The following is a 15,801-nucleotide window of genomic DNA, read 5'->3' as shown; positions in this document are numbered from 1 at the left end:
TCTTCATTTGTTAAATGGCAGTAATAATAGCGCTTCCCCAACTTAAAACCTTAAGAGCTGCGGTGAGAACCAAGTGAGAGCCCATATGTAAAGCCCTGTATAAATCCCAGATAATTATTAGGATCAAGTTAGGTAATATACGTAATATGAGGCAGCCAGGGGAGCTCAGAGGATAGAGTACTGGGCTGGGAATCAGGAAGACCTGAGTTTAAATCCAACCTCAGACACTTCCCAGCTGTGTGATATTGAGCAAGGCACTTAACCGGCATTTGCCTCAGTTTTCTCAACTGTAAAATGAGCTGGAGAAGAAAATGGCGAAACACTCCAGTAATCTCTGCCAAGAAAACTCCAAATGGGGTCATGAAGAATCAGAAATGGGGGCAGCTAGGTGGCACAGTGGATAAAGCACCGGCCCTGGATTCAGGAGTACCTGAGTTCAAATCCAGCCTCAGATGCTTGACACTTACTAGCTGTGTGACCCTGGGCAAGTCACTTAACCCCCATTGCCCCACCAAAAAAAAAAAAAGAAAGAAAAAAAGAAGAATCAGAAATAACTGAAATGACTGAACAACACAAACAGGTAACAAAGAAATAATGTAATTATAATATATAGAGATAATATACAAGTAATGTAGAGCTAATATAGGTAAAATATATCCTAGTTATTATGATCCAGTGAGATGACCAGTAAAGTGCTTTTCACAAAAGAGTCTAAAGTATGTCTCTTGGCAAGTTACTTAACCTTTGTCTGCCTTAGTTTCCTTGTCTGTAAAGCAATAGCTAAGCCTTACAATAATAATCCTAGCTAACATTCCTACAGTGCCTACTATGTGCCAAGAACTGGGCTGAGAGCTTTACAATTGTTACGTGATCCTCACAACCACCCGGAAGGCAGGTGTTACAGAGATTAAGTGTTTTGCCCAGGATTACTTTCAAGGCTTCATTTGAACTCGGGTCTTTTTGAATCCAGGAAAAAAACCAAAACAAAACACGATGATAGAATCCACCTCCCAAGGTTGTGAAGATTAAATGAAGTAATATATGTAGAGCAAACCTTAAAGCGCTATAAAAATGCTAGTTCTTATTATTAGTATCATTCTGGTTTTTTAGTTTTCTTTGTACCTCCAGTGACCAGTTGGTCAATAAGCATTTATTAAGCGCCTCCTGTGTGCTGGGGATACAAAGGTAAAAGACGTCCCCTGCCCTCAAGGAGCTCACAGTCTGCTGGGGGAGACAACATGCAGACATCTCTATACAGACAAGGCAGACACAGGGTGAACTGGAGATCAACGGCATGGAGTGGGATCAGTGGCTGGCATCTAGTAGGCGCTTAATCAATGCTGGCAGTCTGGACAGGGCTGGGTCCCTTTGTGTCTTTGTATGCCCGGCGCTCGAGTGGGCTGGGCTGCATAGGTGGGCAGAGGACAGGGAACGGGGTGCCGCCCACCCAGAGTCCTCGAGCCTCCTGCAACAGGGGGCGGGACTAGACCGTGGGGCGGGGCCTGCAGCCAACAGCTGGAACCCAGGCGGCCCAGCCGGCAGCGAGGGGCGGGGAAAAGCTAAAGCTTGCCTGGAGTAGCGAGGGGCAGGGCATGCGCCGGGGCCAGGGTGGGGCTGCCAGTGGGCGGGTCTGACGAGGGGACGGACCAATAGGATTGCGGGGCCTGACAGAGTCGCGAGGGGGCGTGCCGCACAGGGGCGTGCCCTGAGGCGGGCGGGGCGGGGCTTGGGCTGGGTGGGTCTGGGTCCCGAGGCTCGGCCCTGGGTCCTCCTCACCTCTCTCGGAACTGCCGCCGCCACACGTTGCCGCCGCCCTGGCAAAGCTCGCGCAGCCGCCGACAGGTGCAGGCGACGTGACCCAGATCGGCGGCGCCCAGCGAGCGGCAGCACAGGATCAGCTCCAGCAGCTCCCCGGGCAGGTCCGTCAGGCCCAGTACCCCCGTGGCCGCCACCGCCGGGCCGTCCCCGGCGCTGGGGGGCGAGGCGGGCTCCGGGGCCGGGTCCGCGGCGGTCCCCGCCGCCGCTGTCCCCTCAGCCGACGCCATCTTGAATGTGTACCTGGAGACGTCACGGCGTTCCTACCCTGCCGTTAGGGCGCGTCGCCAAAATCCTGCCTAACGGTTTTCAGACACGTCGACTTACGGAGGGGCACTGAGGGAACGTCGCTAAATTATCCTCCCGCTTAAAGAACGTGCGGAACTTCTTGACGTCACCGGAGTGACTCTCCCCCAAACGCCTCCTCCCACTGTTAATTAAAGGCGCAGGATCTGAATCCCTGATTTGACACCTCCCCCGCCCCCCCCCCCCACCTCCGCGGTGATGAAGTGAAACTGGAACGTGGGATTGGGACCCCAGGTTTCCTTAGAGCAGGGATTCCTCACCTTTTGGGAGCCACAGACCCCCTTGGAAGTCTAGGGAAGCCTAGGGATCCCCGCCCAGAATCAAATCTTTAAATGAATGAAATTACATTCATGGGTGTGCAAAGGAAACAATATATTGAAATATCAAGTTCACAGAGCCCTGACTAAAAATAGTCCCTGTCTAAGGGGGCTCAAAGGTCCTTTCCAGCTCCCAACAGGACTCTATGAAAACTCATTTTACAGAAAGGGAAACTGAGGCTCAGGAAGGGTAATTATAAACAATAGGTATCGTTCGCACGGCGCTTTAAGATTTGTAAAGTGATTTTCACAATTATCTCTTTTGATTTTGTCATAAATGGTGCGTGGCACGGCCAGAATTTGAACACAGATCACAACATTCCACATATTAACTGTGTGAGCTTGAATATCACTTCCCCTCTCTGGACCTCAGTTTCCTTGTCTGTAAAATGAGGGGGTTAGGGGGCAGCTAGGTGGCGCAGTGGATAGAGCACCGGCCCTGGAGTCAGGAGTACCTGAGTTCAGTCACTTAACCCCAATTGCCTCACTAAAAAAAAAAAAATGAGGGGGTTAGATCGGGTAACCCTTGGGGGGGTCTCTAATAATTCTAGAAATAACTGAGGAAACTGAGTCCCTGAGGGTCCTGTTGCCCAGCGTTGTTGTTTTCCAGATGTGTCTGACTCTTCATGACCTCATTTGGGGTTTTCTTGGCAGAGATACTTGGCCATTTCCTTCTCCAGCTCATTTTACAGATTAGGAAACTGAGGCAAATAGGGTTAAGCGACTTGCCCAGGGTCACACAGCTAGGAAGTGTGTGAGGTTGAATTTGAACTCCGGAAGATGAATCTTCCTGCCTCCAGGCCAGACACTCTATCCCCTGTGCCAATGTGACTAGTAAATCAGTGAACAGAATCAAAACCAGGTCTTCTGACTCTAGACCTTTGCACATACCTTTTTGTTATTATTTAATTTTTTATGACCAGGTTTATTTTGGTTGTTTTTACATTGCCTTTATGTACCCAATATATACCTCTCCCCTCCCACACCCAGATCTTTATACTTTGTTTTTGTTTATTTTTTTAAACTTTTGTGTGTGTGTGTGGGGGGGGGGCATGAGGGTTAAGTGACTTGCCCATGGTCACACAGCTAGTAAGTGTCAAGTGTCAGGTGTCTGAGGCCGGATTTGAACTCAGGTTCTCCTGAATCCAGGGCCAGTGCTCTATCTACTGTGCCACCTAGCTGCCCCCTAGTTTTTGTTTTTGTTTTGTTTTGTTTTGTTTTTTGGTGAGGCAATTGGGGTTAAGTGACTTGCTCAGGGTCACACAGCTAGTAAGTGTCAAGTGTCTGAGGCTGGATTTGAACTCAGGTCCTCCTGACTCCAAGGCCAGTACTCTATCCACTGCACCACCTAGCTGCCCCTGCCCCCTATTTTTTGAAAAAAAAAATTATATTTTCCAATTACATAGATAATTTTTAACATAGATTTTTGACAATTTTGAGTTTCAAATTCCCTCTCTTATCCCTCCCTGAAATGATAAGCAGTAGGTTATACATGTGCAATCATACAGAACATAGTTTCATATTAGGTTGTGAAAGAAGACAGACCAAAGAAGAAACAACACATACACACACACACATGCATGCAAATAAAGTGAAAATAGTATGCTTTGATCTACATTCAGACTCAGCAGTTCTTTCTCTGGAGGTGGACAGCATTTTCCATCATGAGTCCTTTTCAATCGTCTTGGATCATTGTGTTGTTGAGAATTAGCTAAATCATTCATAGTTGATTGTCATATGGTATTGTACAATATTGCTGTTCTGGCTTCACCTTGCGTCAGTTCATATAAGTCTTTCCATTTTTTTCTGAAATCCACCTGCTCATCATTTCATTGCACTATAGTATTCCATTATAATCAATAGACCACAACTTGCTCAGCCATTCCCCAACTGATGGGCATCTCCTCCATTTCCAACTCTTCACTACCACAAGAAGAGTTGCTATAAAAGTTTTTTGTACAAGTAGGTCCTTTTCTCCACCCTGACCTTTTAAAAAAAATATCTTTGGGATATAGATCTAGTATTGCTAGGTCAAAGGGTGTGCACAGTTTTATAACCCTTTGGGCATCATTTCAAATTGTTCTCCAGAATGATTGGATCACACTAAGAGTGCATTAGTGTCCCAATTTTCCCAATCCCCTCCAACATTTATCATTTTCCTTTTCTGTCATATTAGCCAATCTGATAGGTGTGAAATAGTACCTCAGAGTAGTTTTAATTTGCCTTTCTCTAATCAAAAGTGATTTAGAGCAATTCTTCATATAGATAACTTTTATTTCTTCATCTGAAAACTGACTGCTCATATCCTTTTGATGTAGGAGGCAAAAAAGGGTTAAGAGAAAAACCTAAGACCCAAGCTCTAATACAGATATTAGCTCTAAAAGGGAGTCAGATCCTAGTTAATGGATAACTTATATTAGGTTCTCGAACCCATAGTGATCAACATCCATAACAGACCAGAACAGGTCAGGTCAAAATAACAATAAAGGAAAAAGACAACCTATAGAAATTCTAATGAAAAAATGATTATATTTTGAAACTAGCCATGGGAATCAGAAAGAGACATGTGCAGAAGAGGCCAAATTTGTCCCCAGATTCACCTTATGATGGGTAAACCCCCAAAACACACCTCCACTGAAAAAGGTACCCACCTCAGGGGTTGGCTTAGGACCCCAGGAACTCCAAATTAGGATAAGCCCTCCCTTGTAACACCCCTAGGTGGACAATATTATAATGAGGACAGGCCCTCCCCTGTACCTCCCCAAGGTGGAGATTATTATAATGAGACTGATAATCAATTTATCTATACTTTAAATATAACTGTCTTTTCTTTCACTATTCGAGAGATACCTTTCCAATATTCTGGTTCTCTCCCTGTGGTCACCCACAGCATTGCAATAAAACTTGGAAAACTGAGTCACTGAGTCTTATAATTCTTTTGGGACAATCAATTTGACCCCAAATTCCAGCCCACATCACTTTGACCATTTATCATTTGGGGAATGACTTGTATTCTTAAAAGTTTGACTCAGTTCTCTATATATTTGAGAAATAAGCCTTTTTCAGAGACACTTGTAAAAATTGTTCTCCAGATTTCTGCTTTCCTTATAATTTTGGTTGCATTGGTTTTGTTTGTGTAAAAAGTTTTAAATTTAATATAATCAAAATTATCCATTTTATATCTTGTAATGCTCTCTATCTGTTGTTTGGTCATACATTCTTCCATTCTCCATAGATCTGACAGGTAAACTATTCCTTGCTTTCATAATTTGTTTATGGTATCAACCTTTTATGTGTAAATCATGTACCCATTTTGATCTTATCTTGGTATAAAGTATAAGGTGTTGGTCTATACCTAGTTTCTGTGATACTGTTTTTTGTCAAATAGCGAGTTCTTATTCCAAAAGCTAGGGTCTTTGGGTTTATCAAACACTAGATTACTATGGTCATTTACTGCTGTGTCTTCTGTACTGAAACTATTCCACTGATTTACCTACCACTCTATTTCTTAGCCAGTACCAGATTGTTTTGATACAGTTTGAGATCTGATATGGCTAGGCTGCCTTCCTTGACATTTTTTCTCCTATTAATTCTCTTCATATTCTTAACCTTTTGTTCTTCCAGATGAATTTTTTTTCTACCTCTATGAAATAAATTTTTGCTAGTTTCATATGACACTGAATAAGTTAAATAATTTAGGTAGAATTGTCATTTTTATTATATTGACTTGACCTATCCATAAATATTTGATATTTTTCCAATTGTTTAGTTCTGACTTTATTTTTGTGAGAAGTGGTTTATAATTGTGTTCAATTCCTGAGTTTGTCTTGGCAGGTCTACTCCCAATTATTTTATATTGCCTACAGTTATTTTAAATGGAATTTCTCTTTCTATTTCTGGCTGCTGAACGTTGTTAGTAATTTGTAGAAACAGCTATTGATTTAGGTGGGTTTATTTTATATCTTGCAACTTTGCTAAAGTTGTTAATTATTTCAACTAGTTTTTTAGTTGATTCTCTAGGATTCTCAAAGTATACCGTATTATATGCAAAGAGGGATAATTTTGTTTCCTCATTGCCATTTTTAATTTCTTCAATTTCCTTTTCTTCTCTTATTGCTATAGTTAACATTACTAGTACAATGTTGAATAATAGTGTTGATAATGGGTGTCCTTGCTTCACCTTTGATCTTATTGGGAAGGGTTCTATCTTATCTCCATTGCAGATAATGCTTGCTGATGGTTTTAGATAAATATTACTTATCATTTTAAGGTGAGATCCATTTATTCTCATGCTCTGTAGTGTTTTAATAGGAATGGGTATTGTATTTTGTCAAAAGCTTTTTCAACATCTGTTAGATAATCATATGATTTCTGTTGGTTTGTTATTGATATGGTCAATTATGCTGATAGTTTTTCTAATATCTAACCATTGCAGTGATATATTGCTGTAATCTCCTTGCTACTGTTTTATATTAACAAATTACATTGATATTATGTTATGGGGGAAATAGATGCGGGGTTGGGGGGGTTGAGGTTCTTAGGAATTCCTCTTTAAAGAATTATGCCCTCTTGCACACAAATTCAATTAGAATAAAATAACATTTTATTTAGGTGCTAGAGAAAGGAAACCTAGTGAGAAATCCTTGGATTTCTTCTCATAGGGAGAAGGCATGGCACAGAGGCATGGCTCTCTGAGATACCAATCTTCTCGAGCAGGAGACAGGCAGGTACTTTTATAGAGGACGGATGGTGGTGGTCCGATGGGTTGATCATCTGACTGTGGAAAGTTCCCTTATTGGGGGAGGACCATCCTCTACTGGTGGTGGCTGGGGGAAGTTGGGTGAGGGGCAACTCCAGATCTCTCAAGCCATCTCAGTCCTCCTCATTGCCACAAAGGCAGCAGCCACACATAATCTTATCTCCCTGAGGGGTGGGGGAGACTGGAATAAAGGCTGGTGGTCCTGCTGCTAACTCAGTCCCTATCCAGTGCCACTTATCTCTTTAGGTGTGTCTGTCCTTTGGTTTAGTTTCTCAAGGAGAATGTCCTTTGATTTCCCCTAGAAAACTTCCCTGGCCTATAAGAGTGGGGTTTCTGGGATGAGCGCCCTGATCAGCCCTCCAAAGAGAAAGGTCCCGGGGCAGAGGGTACTGATGAGATTAAGAGGTCTGCAAGAACCACCTTTGTCCCTAGTTACACATAAAATTGAGACAGTTAGCACTAGGGTGAGGAAGGGTGAGGAAGACTAATCTTTCTGAGTTCAAATCTCACCTCAAACTCTGGCTAGCTGTATGACTCCAGGCAAATCACTTAATCCTATTTGCCTCAGTTGCTCATCTGTAAGATTAGCTTGTGAAGGAAATGACAAATCACTCTGGCTCTGCCAAGAAAATCCCCAAATGGGGTCACAAATGGGGCCACTGAATAAAAACAGAATAGAATTCCCTAAGAAATATGGGAGTTGAAAATGATTGTGATGTAGGCTGGAATTTGGGGTCCAATTGATTGTGAGTCGTCCCAAAAGAATTACAAGACTCAGTGACTCAGTTTCCCAAGTTTTATTGTAATACTGTGAGTGATCACAGGGAGAGAACCAGAATATTGGAAAGGTATCTCTCAATAAGGAAAGGAAAGACAGTTATATTTATAGTATGGATAAATTGATAATCAGTCTCATTATAATAATCTCAACCTTGGGGAGGTACAGGGGAGGGTTTATCCTCATTTGGAGTTCCTGGGGTTCTAAGCCAATCCCCGAGGTGAGTACCTTTTTAAGTGGAGGAGTGTTTTGGGGGTTGACATGTCATAAGGTGAATCTGGGGACAAATTTGACCTTTTCTGCGCATGTCTCTGGTTCCCGTAGCTAGTTTCAAAACATCTTCATTTTTTGTTTATTTCTAGTCTAAGTTTCTATAGCCTGTCGTTTCCTTTATTGTTATAGTTTCAGGTCTTCATGGCTTCTTTCCCTCTGTTCTGTTATGGGCACTGATTTCTGTGGGTAACAGAACCTAACATCCTGACTTGTAAATTATCCATTAACTGGGGTCTAACTCCCTTTTGGAGCTTATTGGAATTAAAGCTCGGGTCTTAGGTTTTTCTATTAACCCCATTTTTGCCTCCTACATCACTCCCCCGTTTTCATAAACTCCGGGAAAAAGGACGAAGATAGGGGCCCACGGGGTGGGGGTGGGGGTGGTTTATGAATTAAGGGAGATCCATCCCAAAGTGATAAACCTCAGAGCTGGGGTCCTGAGGGAATTAAAGGGAAGACTTCTGCTGATCCAAATCCAGGGGTTTGCTAACATTGCAGTTAAAAAAAATCCATTACCTTCCAGCCCAGCCTGTGTGTGTGTGTGTGTGTGTGGGGGGACTGAATCTGCCCAGTGAAGAATGAGACCAGTTGGGTTGAGCAGCCAGGCAACCCTTTACCCTAGGAGGAGTCAGTGCCCGTGCCTACAATGTACCAAGCACTGTGCTAAGCTCTGAGGCTACAAACTAGGTCTAAAAATGGCCCTGTCCTTAAGGAGCTCACAGTCTAATGGGGAAGAAAACAAGTAAACAGCTATGTACAAACAGGATATAGACAAGATAAATTGGGGGTTCTTGCTGTTTATCCTTCATTCTCAAAGAGGACCAGGACATGACTTGGACTGAATTTGATTTAAGGAGGGCTGTGCAAGGTCACCAACCTCACTCTTTCCTTCAGAGCCATCTGGGTCCAGTGACACATAGCTAGTAAGTGAGGTGAAATTTGAACTCAGGTCCTCCTCACTTCAGGGCCAGTGCTCTATCCACTGTGCCACCTAGCTGCCCCAGGGTAGTTTCAGAGGGGAAGTATTAGATGAATGGAGGCCTGAGGAAGGCTTCTTGCAGAAGGTGGGATTTAGCTGAGCCTTGAAAAAATCCAGGAAAAGTCAGGAGGCAGAGCTGAAGATGATGAGAGTCCCAGGCATGGGGGCACAGCCAGTGAAAACCCAGGAAGAAGAAGCCTGAAGAACAGAGTCATTCATGAAATTTGTTATTAGTGAAATAAGACTCCAAGCAAACTTGCTTGAGGTAGGACTGGAACCTAGTTTCTCTGACTCCAAATTCTATACTCTTTCTACTACATAAGAGGAAAGTAGGTGATACAGTGGAGAAACTGCTGGACTTAGAGTCAACATAGAACTGAGTTAAAAATCTGGGCTCAGCTACTTGCTAGTTGTATAACCCCTGACTAATCACATAAGCTTCTAGCCTCAGTTTCCTTATCTGTATGCAATGGTCCTTTAGGACTCCTTCACTGAATTCACACTGACATTGGCTCCCCATGGGGTAGCTGTTAGTGCTTCCTGGACCCTAGGTATATCTGTCCTCTTCAGACATTTTACTAATTCAATCCATCAATGTTTAATTTTAATGAATATATGATTAAGACCACTTTGGCTTTAAAGATTTTGTCTCAGAGCAGTCCACAGCTCTTGACACATTATTTTTCCTGGAGAAGAGTCACAGTTGGGATCTTGGCACCAGGCTCTTCTTCTCTAGGTTTCATTTCTGATTCTTTGGACTTTGTCTGCCATGATCTTTTTCCTACAACACTTCTCAGATCCCTTTTGTTTTCTTCCCCAATTAGAATGTAAGCTTCCTGAGGGCAGGGACTGTTTTTTCTGCTTGTATTTATATTCCCAGCACTTAACATGATGCTTGGCATGTGCTGTTTGGTCTTTTCAGTCATTTCCCTGACCCCATTTGGGGTTTTCTTGGCAGAGATACTGGAGTGCTTTGCCATTTCCTTCTCCAGTTCCTTTTACAGATGAGGAAACTGAGGCAAACAGAGATTAAGTGATCTGTCCAGGGTCACACAGTTAGAAAGTGTCTGAGGCCAGATTTGAACTCAGGAAGATGAGTCTTCCTGAGTTGAGGCCCTGTGCTCTCTCTCCCAGGGCTTTTTTTTTTTTTTTTTGGTGAAGCAGTTGGGGTTAAGTGACTTGCCCAGGGTCACAACAGCTAGTAAGTGTCAAGTGCCTGAGGTCAGATTTGAACTCAGGTCCTCCTGAATCCAGGACCAGTGCTTTATCCTCTGTACCACCTAGCTGCTCTTCTCCCAGGGCTTCTTAAACTTTTGCCACTTGCTACCCCTTCCCCCCCTCCCCCCTGAGAAATTTTTATGTGGACCCAGGTATATAGGTATATGAAATAGGTATACATAGTCTTTTACTGTTGCCAATTTTTTCGTGACCCCCACAGTTACATGACCCCATATGGGGTCTCAACCCACAGTTTAAGAAACTGATAAATTATTGGTGGCTAGATTGTACTTTATAAAATTATTTGCTACTTATATTTTAATGGCTATTTATATAATAATGGCTATTACATCTGCTTTGACACTAATTATTTATTATTGATTAATATTTAATATCAGTAAGGTATTGACCATGTGGCAGTTATCACCAGCAGAAAAGCCCCAGCACCTTGTTGTCTCTATATTACTTCCTCTGTACTAAAAGAAGAGAACACACCAAGTCACAATGATGTGGGATGGACTTAGGGTCAAATTGATCATGAGTCATCCCAAAATAATTACAAGATGGGGCAGCTAGGTGGCGCAGTGGATAGAGCACTGGCTCTGGAGTCAGGAGTACCTGAGTTCAAATCTGGCCTCAGACACTTAACACTTACTAGCTGTGTGACCCTGGGCAAGTCACTTAACCCCAATTGCCTTACTAAAAAAAAAAAAAAAAAAGAATTACAAGACTCAGTGACTCAGTTTCCCAAGTTTTATTGCAATACTGTGAGTGATCACAAGGAGAGAACCAGAAAAGTGGAAAGGTATCTCTTGAATAGGGAAAGAAAAGATAGTTATATTAATAGTATGGATAAATTGATTATCAGTCCCATTATAATCATCTCCACCTTAGAGAGGTACAGGGGAGGGCCTGTCCTAATTTGGAATTCCTGTGGGCCTAAGCCAACCCCGGAGGCAGGTACCTTTTTCCATGGAGGTGTTTTTGGGGTTTACACTAAATCTGGGAACAGATTTGGCCTTTTCTTCATATGTTTCCTTTTGATTCCCATGTTCAGTTTTCAAAATATCTTCATTTATCAACAGAATTTCTATTCCCTGTCAGTGTATCATTGTGCATCATTGTTATAGTTAAGGTCTTTTTGACCTGCCTCTTTATGTTCTTGTTATGAATGGTGATTAATGTGGGTAAGAGAACCTAGGCCCTAACTTGTTTCTCAAATCTTAAGTTATCCATTAACTGGGGTCTGAATCTCTTTTAGAGCTCAGATCTAAATTAGAGCTTGGGTCTTAGGTTTTTCTGTTAACTCCTTTTTTTTTTTTTTGCGGGGCAATGGGGGTTAAGTGACTTGACCAGGGTCACACAGCTGGTAAGTGTCAAGTGTCTGAGGCTGGATTTGAACTCAGGTCCTCCTGAATCCAGGGCCGGTGCTCTATCCACTGCACCACCCAGCCGCCCCCCTGTTAACTCCTTTTTGCCTCCCACATCAACAGCAGGTCCAGGTCAAGAGTGCAAGCCAAGACGGCTCCCACCTCAAGCCCCTTGTGGCGGAGGCTTTTATCCTCTTTTGATAGAGACTGGTCACCATACATTGATCAAAGCTATTGGATAGCATCATTCAATTCCACTGGTTTACAGGATTTGAGGGTGGTCCATAATAAAATGAATTCTACCTATGACCTAATGATATAATGACCTAATGGGAGGGATCCTGGAGCAAAGGGTGAAGTCCAGTCTTCAGGTGTGGTATTATCCTGTCAGCTCAATTTAGCTAGATGAAAGAATCTATCTCCATCTCTACTGTACCCTTAGGCTGGTCCCCAAACCAGCCTCTGAAGTTGGCTGGGGAAGGAGGAGAAAGGCCTGAAACTGATCTGGGTCCCCTTCAAGAAAACTCATTATTTTCTCACAAAATTTTCCTCTGTCCACTGTAATAAACAATTAATAAATGTTTGCTGATTTGACTTGATTTGAAGAAGAGAGGAGGAAGAGCTAGGGGGTTATTAGATAATCAGATAATAGATTTTGAATTGTTAAGAGACTTAGAGATCATGAAATGAAAGCTCCTCCTCTTTTTTTTTTTTTTGGTGAGGCAATGGGGGTTAAGTGACTTGCCCAGGGTCACACAGCTAGTAAGTGTTAAGTGTCTGAGGCCGGATTTGAACCCAGGTACTCCTGACTCCAGGTCCGGTGCTCTGTCTACTGCGCCACCCAGCTGCCCCAATATGCTAGTATTATTAATAAAATGATTGATTATCCAGAAGCTCTGACTCTCAAACTTTTAAAATGTCAAATAGATTCCCAAGACTTTTCTTCTCCAGACTCAGTGGTACCCACTTCTTTCAATGATCCCCCTAAGGCAAGGTTTCTGAAGCCCTTCACCATTCTTGTTGGTTGATCTCCATCCTATCCATCTATGTCCTTCCAAAAAGAAAACCCAGAAGTGAACACAAGAGGTGGTCTGACCAGGGCTCTGGGTTTTAAAAAATATATCCCTTTAGTAATTGCTCACGAAATCTTATGAACTTGCCTGGCTTTCTTTAAGTGAAATGAAAGATGCTTATTTAATTTGCTTCCAGTTAGGTTAAGCTATTAATTGCTGTTTCTGAATAGCTTCCTTGTTGTAACAATTACATTAGTGTTATACATTTGAGGAAACTTTTTGCTAAGGGTGAAATTAAAAAAAAAGCAGCAACCACGAACTGCAATCAAATAAAAGCATCATGGTACCGTGGAAAGAATAATAGGCTTGGAGTCAGAGGACTTGGATTCACATCCCACCTCTGACACATACTACCTGTGTGGCCCGGGCAGGTCATTGAACTTCCCTGAGCCTCAGTTTCCTCATTTATAAAATGAGAGGGTTGGGCTGGATGACCTCTGAGGTCCTTTCTAGATTTGTACCTAGGAGCCTGTGATGTCAGATCCCTTCCTAGTTAACATTGACAGGAAGCCACTTGAAATCAATATGCAAAAGAAACTCTTCATATCCTAGAGGTTTCCTTGTGGTATTAGATTAGGTTTGTAGTTAGAGCACTGGGGCCTGGAGTCAGGAAGATTCATCTTGAGTTCAAATCTGACCTCAGACATGTACTAACTGTGTGATCCTGGGCAAGTCACTTCAGCCTGTTTGCCTCAGTTTCCTCCTCTATAAAATAAGCTGGAGAAGGAAATGGCAAAGCACTCCAGTATCTCTGCCAAGAAAACCCCCAAAAGGGATCATGAAAACATAGACGTGACTGAACAACAACAACAAAAGGACTCATAAGATTTAAGAGTTCTAGATCGCTAGGGGATTTAGTATTTAAAAGATCTGGGATTTTGTCTGTTAATATGAATGTATGGATCACCTGGATTTGATGGAGGTGCCTTATCATCCAAAAGTATTTTTTATGAAACCCTGGGTTAATAGGAGCAAAATGTCCTTCAACTGAACTCCAAACCGAACCCAGATAGCTGGCAGATAAAAGTCCCTACCTGGTGACTTCTTTTCTCAGGATAGTAAGTCCCTATCTTATGGGGACATCTGGGCATCCTCATCCTTGCCAAACTCCTTTTTTGGAATCCTGTGATCTTACTACCATGATGCTTCTGTATTTCCTCCATACTTGTTATAACTGAAATTGTTAAACTGCTGTTGCTTTGGGGGTTGATTTGTATCATGCTAATGAAACTGACAACACCCTGTGACCAGTGAACAAAAAAATCCACTTTATGTACCCTCAGAAAGAGGGAGGTCCTAAGCTCCCTTCTTAGGAGGGGGTCTCCACATGATCATGTTTCTTTCTTCTTGGGACAAAATAAATTGGTATTATGTTTTTTTCTGTCTGTCTCTGGTCTGTTTTTTTCCTGAAGGAGAAAATTATGAAAATCATTTCTCTGATTTGATGTGGTTTTGTCCTGTAGGAGGTATGTTCTCTGATCTGTTGTTTTTTTTTTTAGGAGATATTATAAAATTGATTTATCTGATCTGTTTATTATTATTATTTTTTGTAGGAGACAGGCAGATAAAAACTACATTTAATTTTTGTCATGTCTGTTTCTGTATTCCCATGGATAGGGAGCTGTCTCCCAGAGTAACTGTCTATAGTTGAAAAATAAATTGTCATCTGGTCACCCTAATGAGGAAACTCAGGGGACTTATTTAGTGTGCTCTCCTGTCCCTCTTCTCCCTCTTACCTTTATCCTGGGAATAACAATAACAACCACAGGTGGCCAAGGGTCTGACAATACACTGACTTTCCGGGGGCTTCCTTCACTTCCTAGCCCAACCCCCTGTCACTCATCCCGGCTTGGTGTTGTGATGAGTAAAACTAAATCACCTTATCTGCCCCCCAGGGTGGGAGAGAAACTAGCTAGGATTTACTTATAAATTAGGATCTTCAGTTTAGGCATTAAGCATTTATTAAAGAGTAAAGAAGTTAGTAAAGAGAGAACGTGTGTTTCTGAAAGAATGGAAAAACCTATCTCAGATCTATGGGGGGGGGGGGGGGAGAACGAGAGAGCTGCCTTCACCTAGCAGATCACGCTTCCAAAGAGAAAGAGCCTCACTCAGTTCAACTGGAAGCTCCCAGTGGGACTGGAAGAGGGGTGGTCCCCAAACACAGCTCCAAGCTGGTAGCTTTCAAGTCCCTTGATTGACATGACTTAAAGGCAGTCCATGAATTGTGAGGCAACTTCTGGGATGCCAGTTCGACCTCAGAAAGGTTGAATGCTTTCTTGGCAGGGGGCCCTGGAGAGTAATATTCTCACAGTGTCATCACCCTTCTTACTTGGGCCCAGTTTCACTTTCGTTTTTTTATCTCTGGCATCTTTCATGGTGTCTGGCATGTAATAGATACTCATAAATATTTGCTAATTGGTTGATTCCTTCAAATCTCAGCTCAAGTCACACCTTTGGCTAGAGGCCCTTCTCTTTCCTCTCCCCCTATGCCTTCTCTCTCTTTCTCTCTCTCGTTTTTTTTTGTGTGTTTTGTTTTGTTTTATTTTGTTTTTCAGGGCAATGAGGGTTAAGTGACTTGCCCAGGGTCACACAGCTACTAAGTGTCAAGTGTCTGAGGCCAAATTTGAACTCAGGTCCTCCTGAATCCAGGGCTGGTGCTTTATCCACTGTGCCACCTAACTGTCCCCCCCCCCCGCCCAATAAAGTTCATAATAATAATCATGTCCATTTCTATAGTGCTTTAAGATTTAGAAAGCTCTTTCCCCACAACACCCCTGGGAGGTAGGTGATACATATATTAGTAACCCCATTTTTCAGATGAGCAAAGAGGTAATTATGTCTGGTGGAAGGTGCAGAATTTAGAAACTGTGAGCAATGCATACAAAAGACCACAGTCTGTGATATTGGGTCCAC

General features: G+C 42.7%; 1 protein-coding gene across 1 annotated transcript in view; it reads right to left on the bottom strand.

Moving 5' to 3' along the window:
- The window catches only part of FBXO21 (F-box protein 21), a 38,946-nt gene extending 36,885 nt beyond the window's left edge, over nucleotides 1-2,061 (bottom strand). The window contains exon 1 of the mRNA XM_043969604.1: nucleotides 1,777-2,061. Within this exon, the coding sequence (XP_043825539.1) occupies nucleotides 1,777-2,045 (269 nt within the window). The 5' untranslated portion in view covers nucleotides 2,046-2,061. The remainder of the gene's footprint in view (nucleotides 1-1,776) is intronic.
- Between the last annotated feature and the right edge of the window lie 13,740 nt (nucleotides 2,062-15,801).

The sequence above is a fragment of the Dromiciops gliroides genome, chromosome 1, assembly GCF_019393635.1.
Source record: "Dromiciops gliroides isolate mDroGli1 chromosome 1, mDroGli1.pri, whole genome shotgun sequence".
Classification (NCBI taxonomy): domain Eukaryota; kingdom Metazoa; phylum Chordata; class Mammalia; order Microbiotheria; family Microbiotheriidae; genus Dromiciops; species Dromiciops gliroides.
This window is presented reverse-complemented; position numbering and strand designations above follow the sequence as displayed.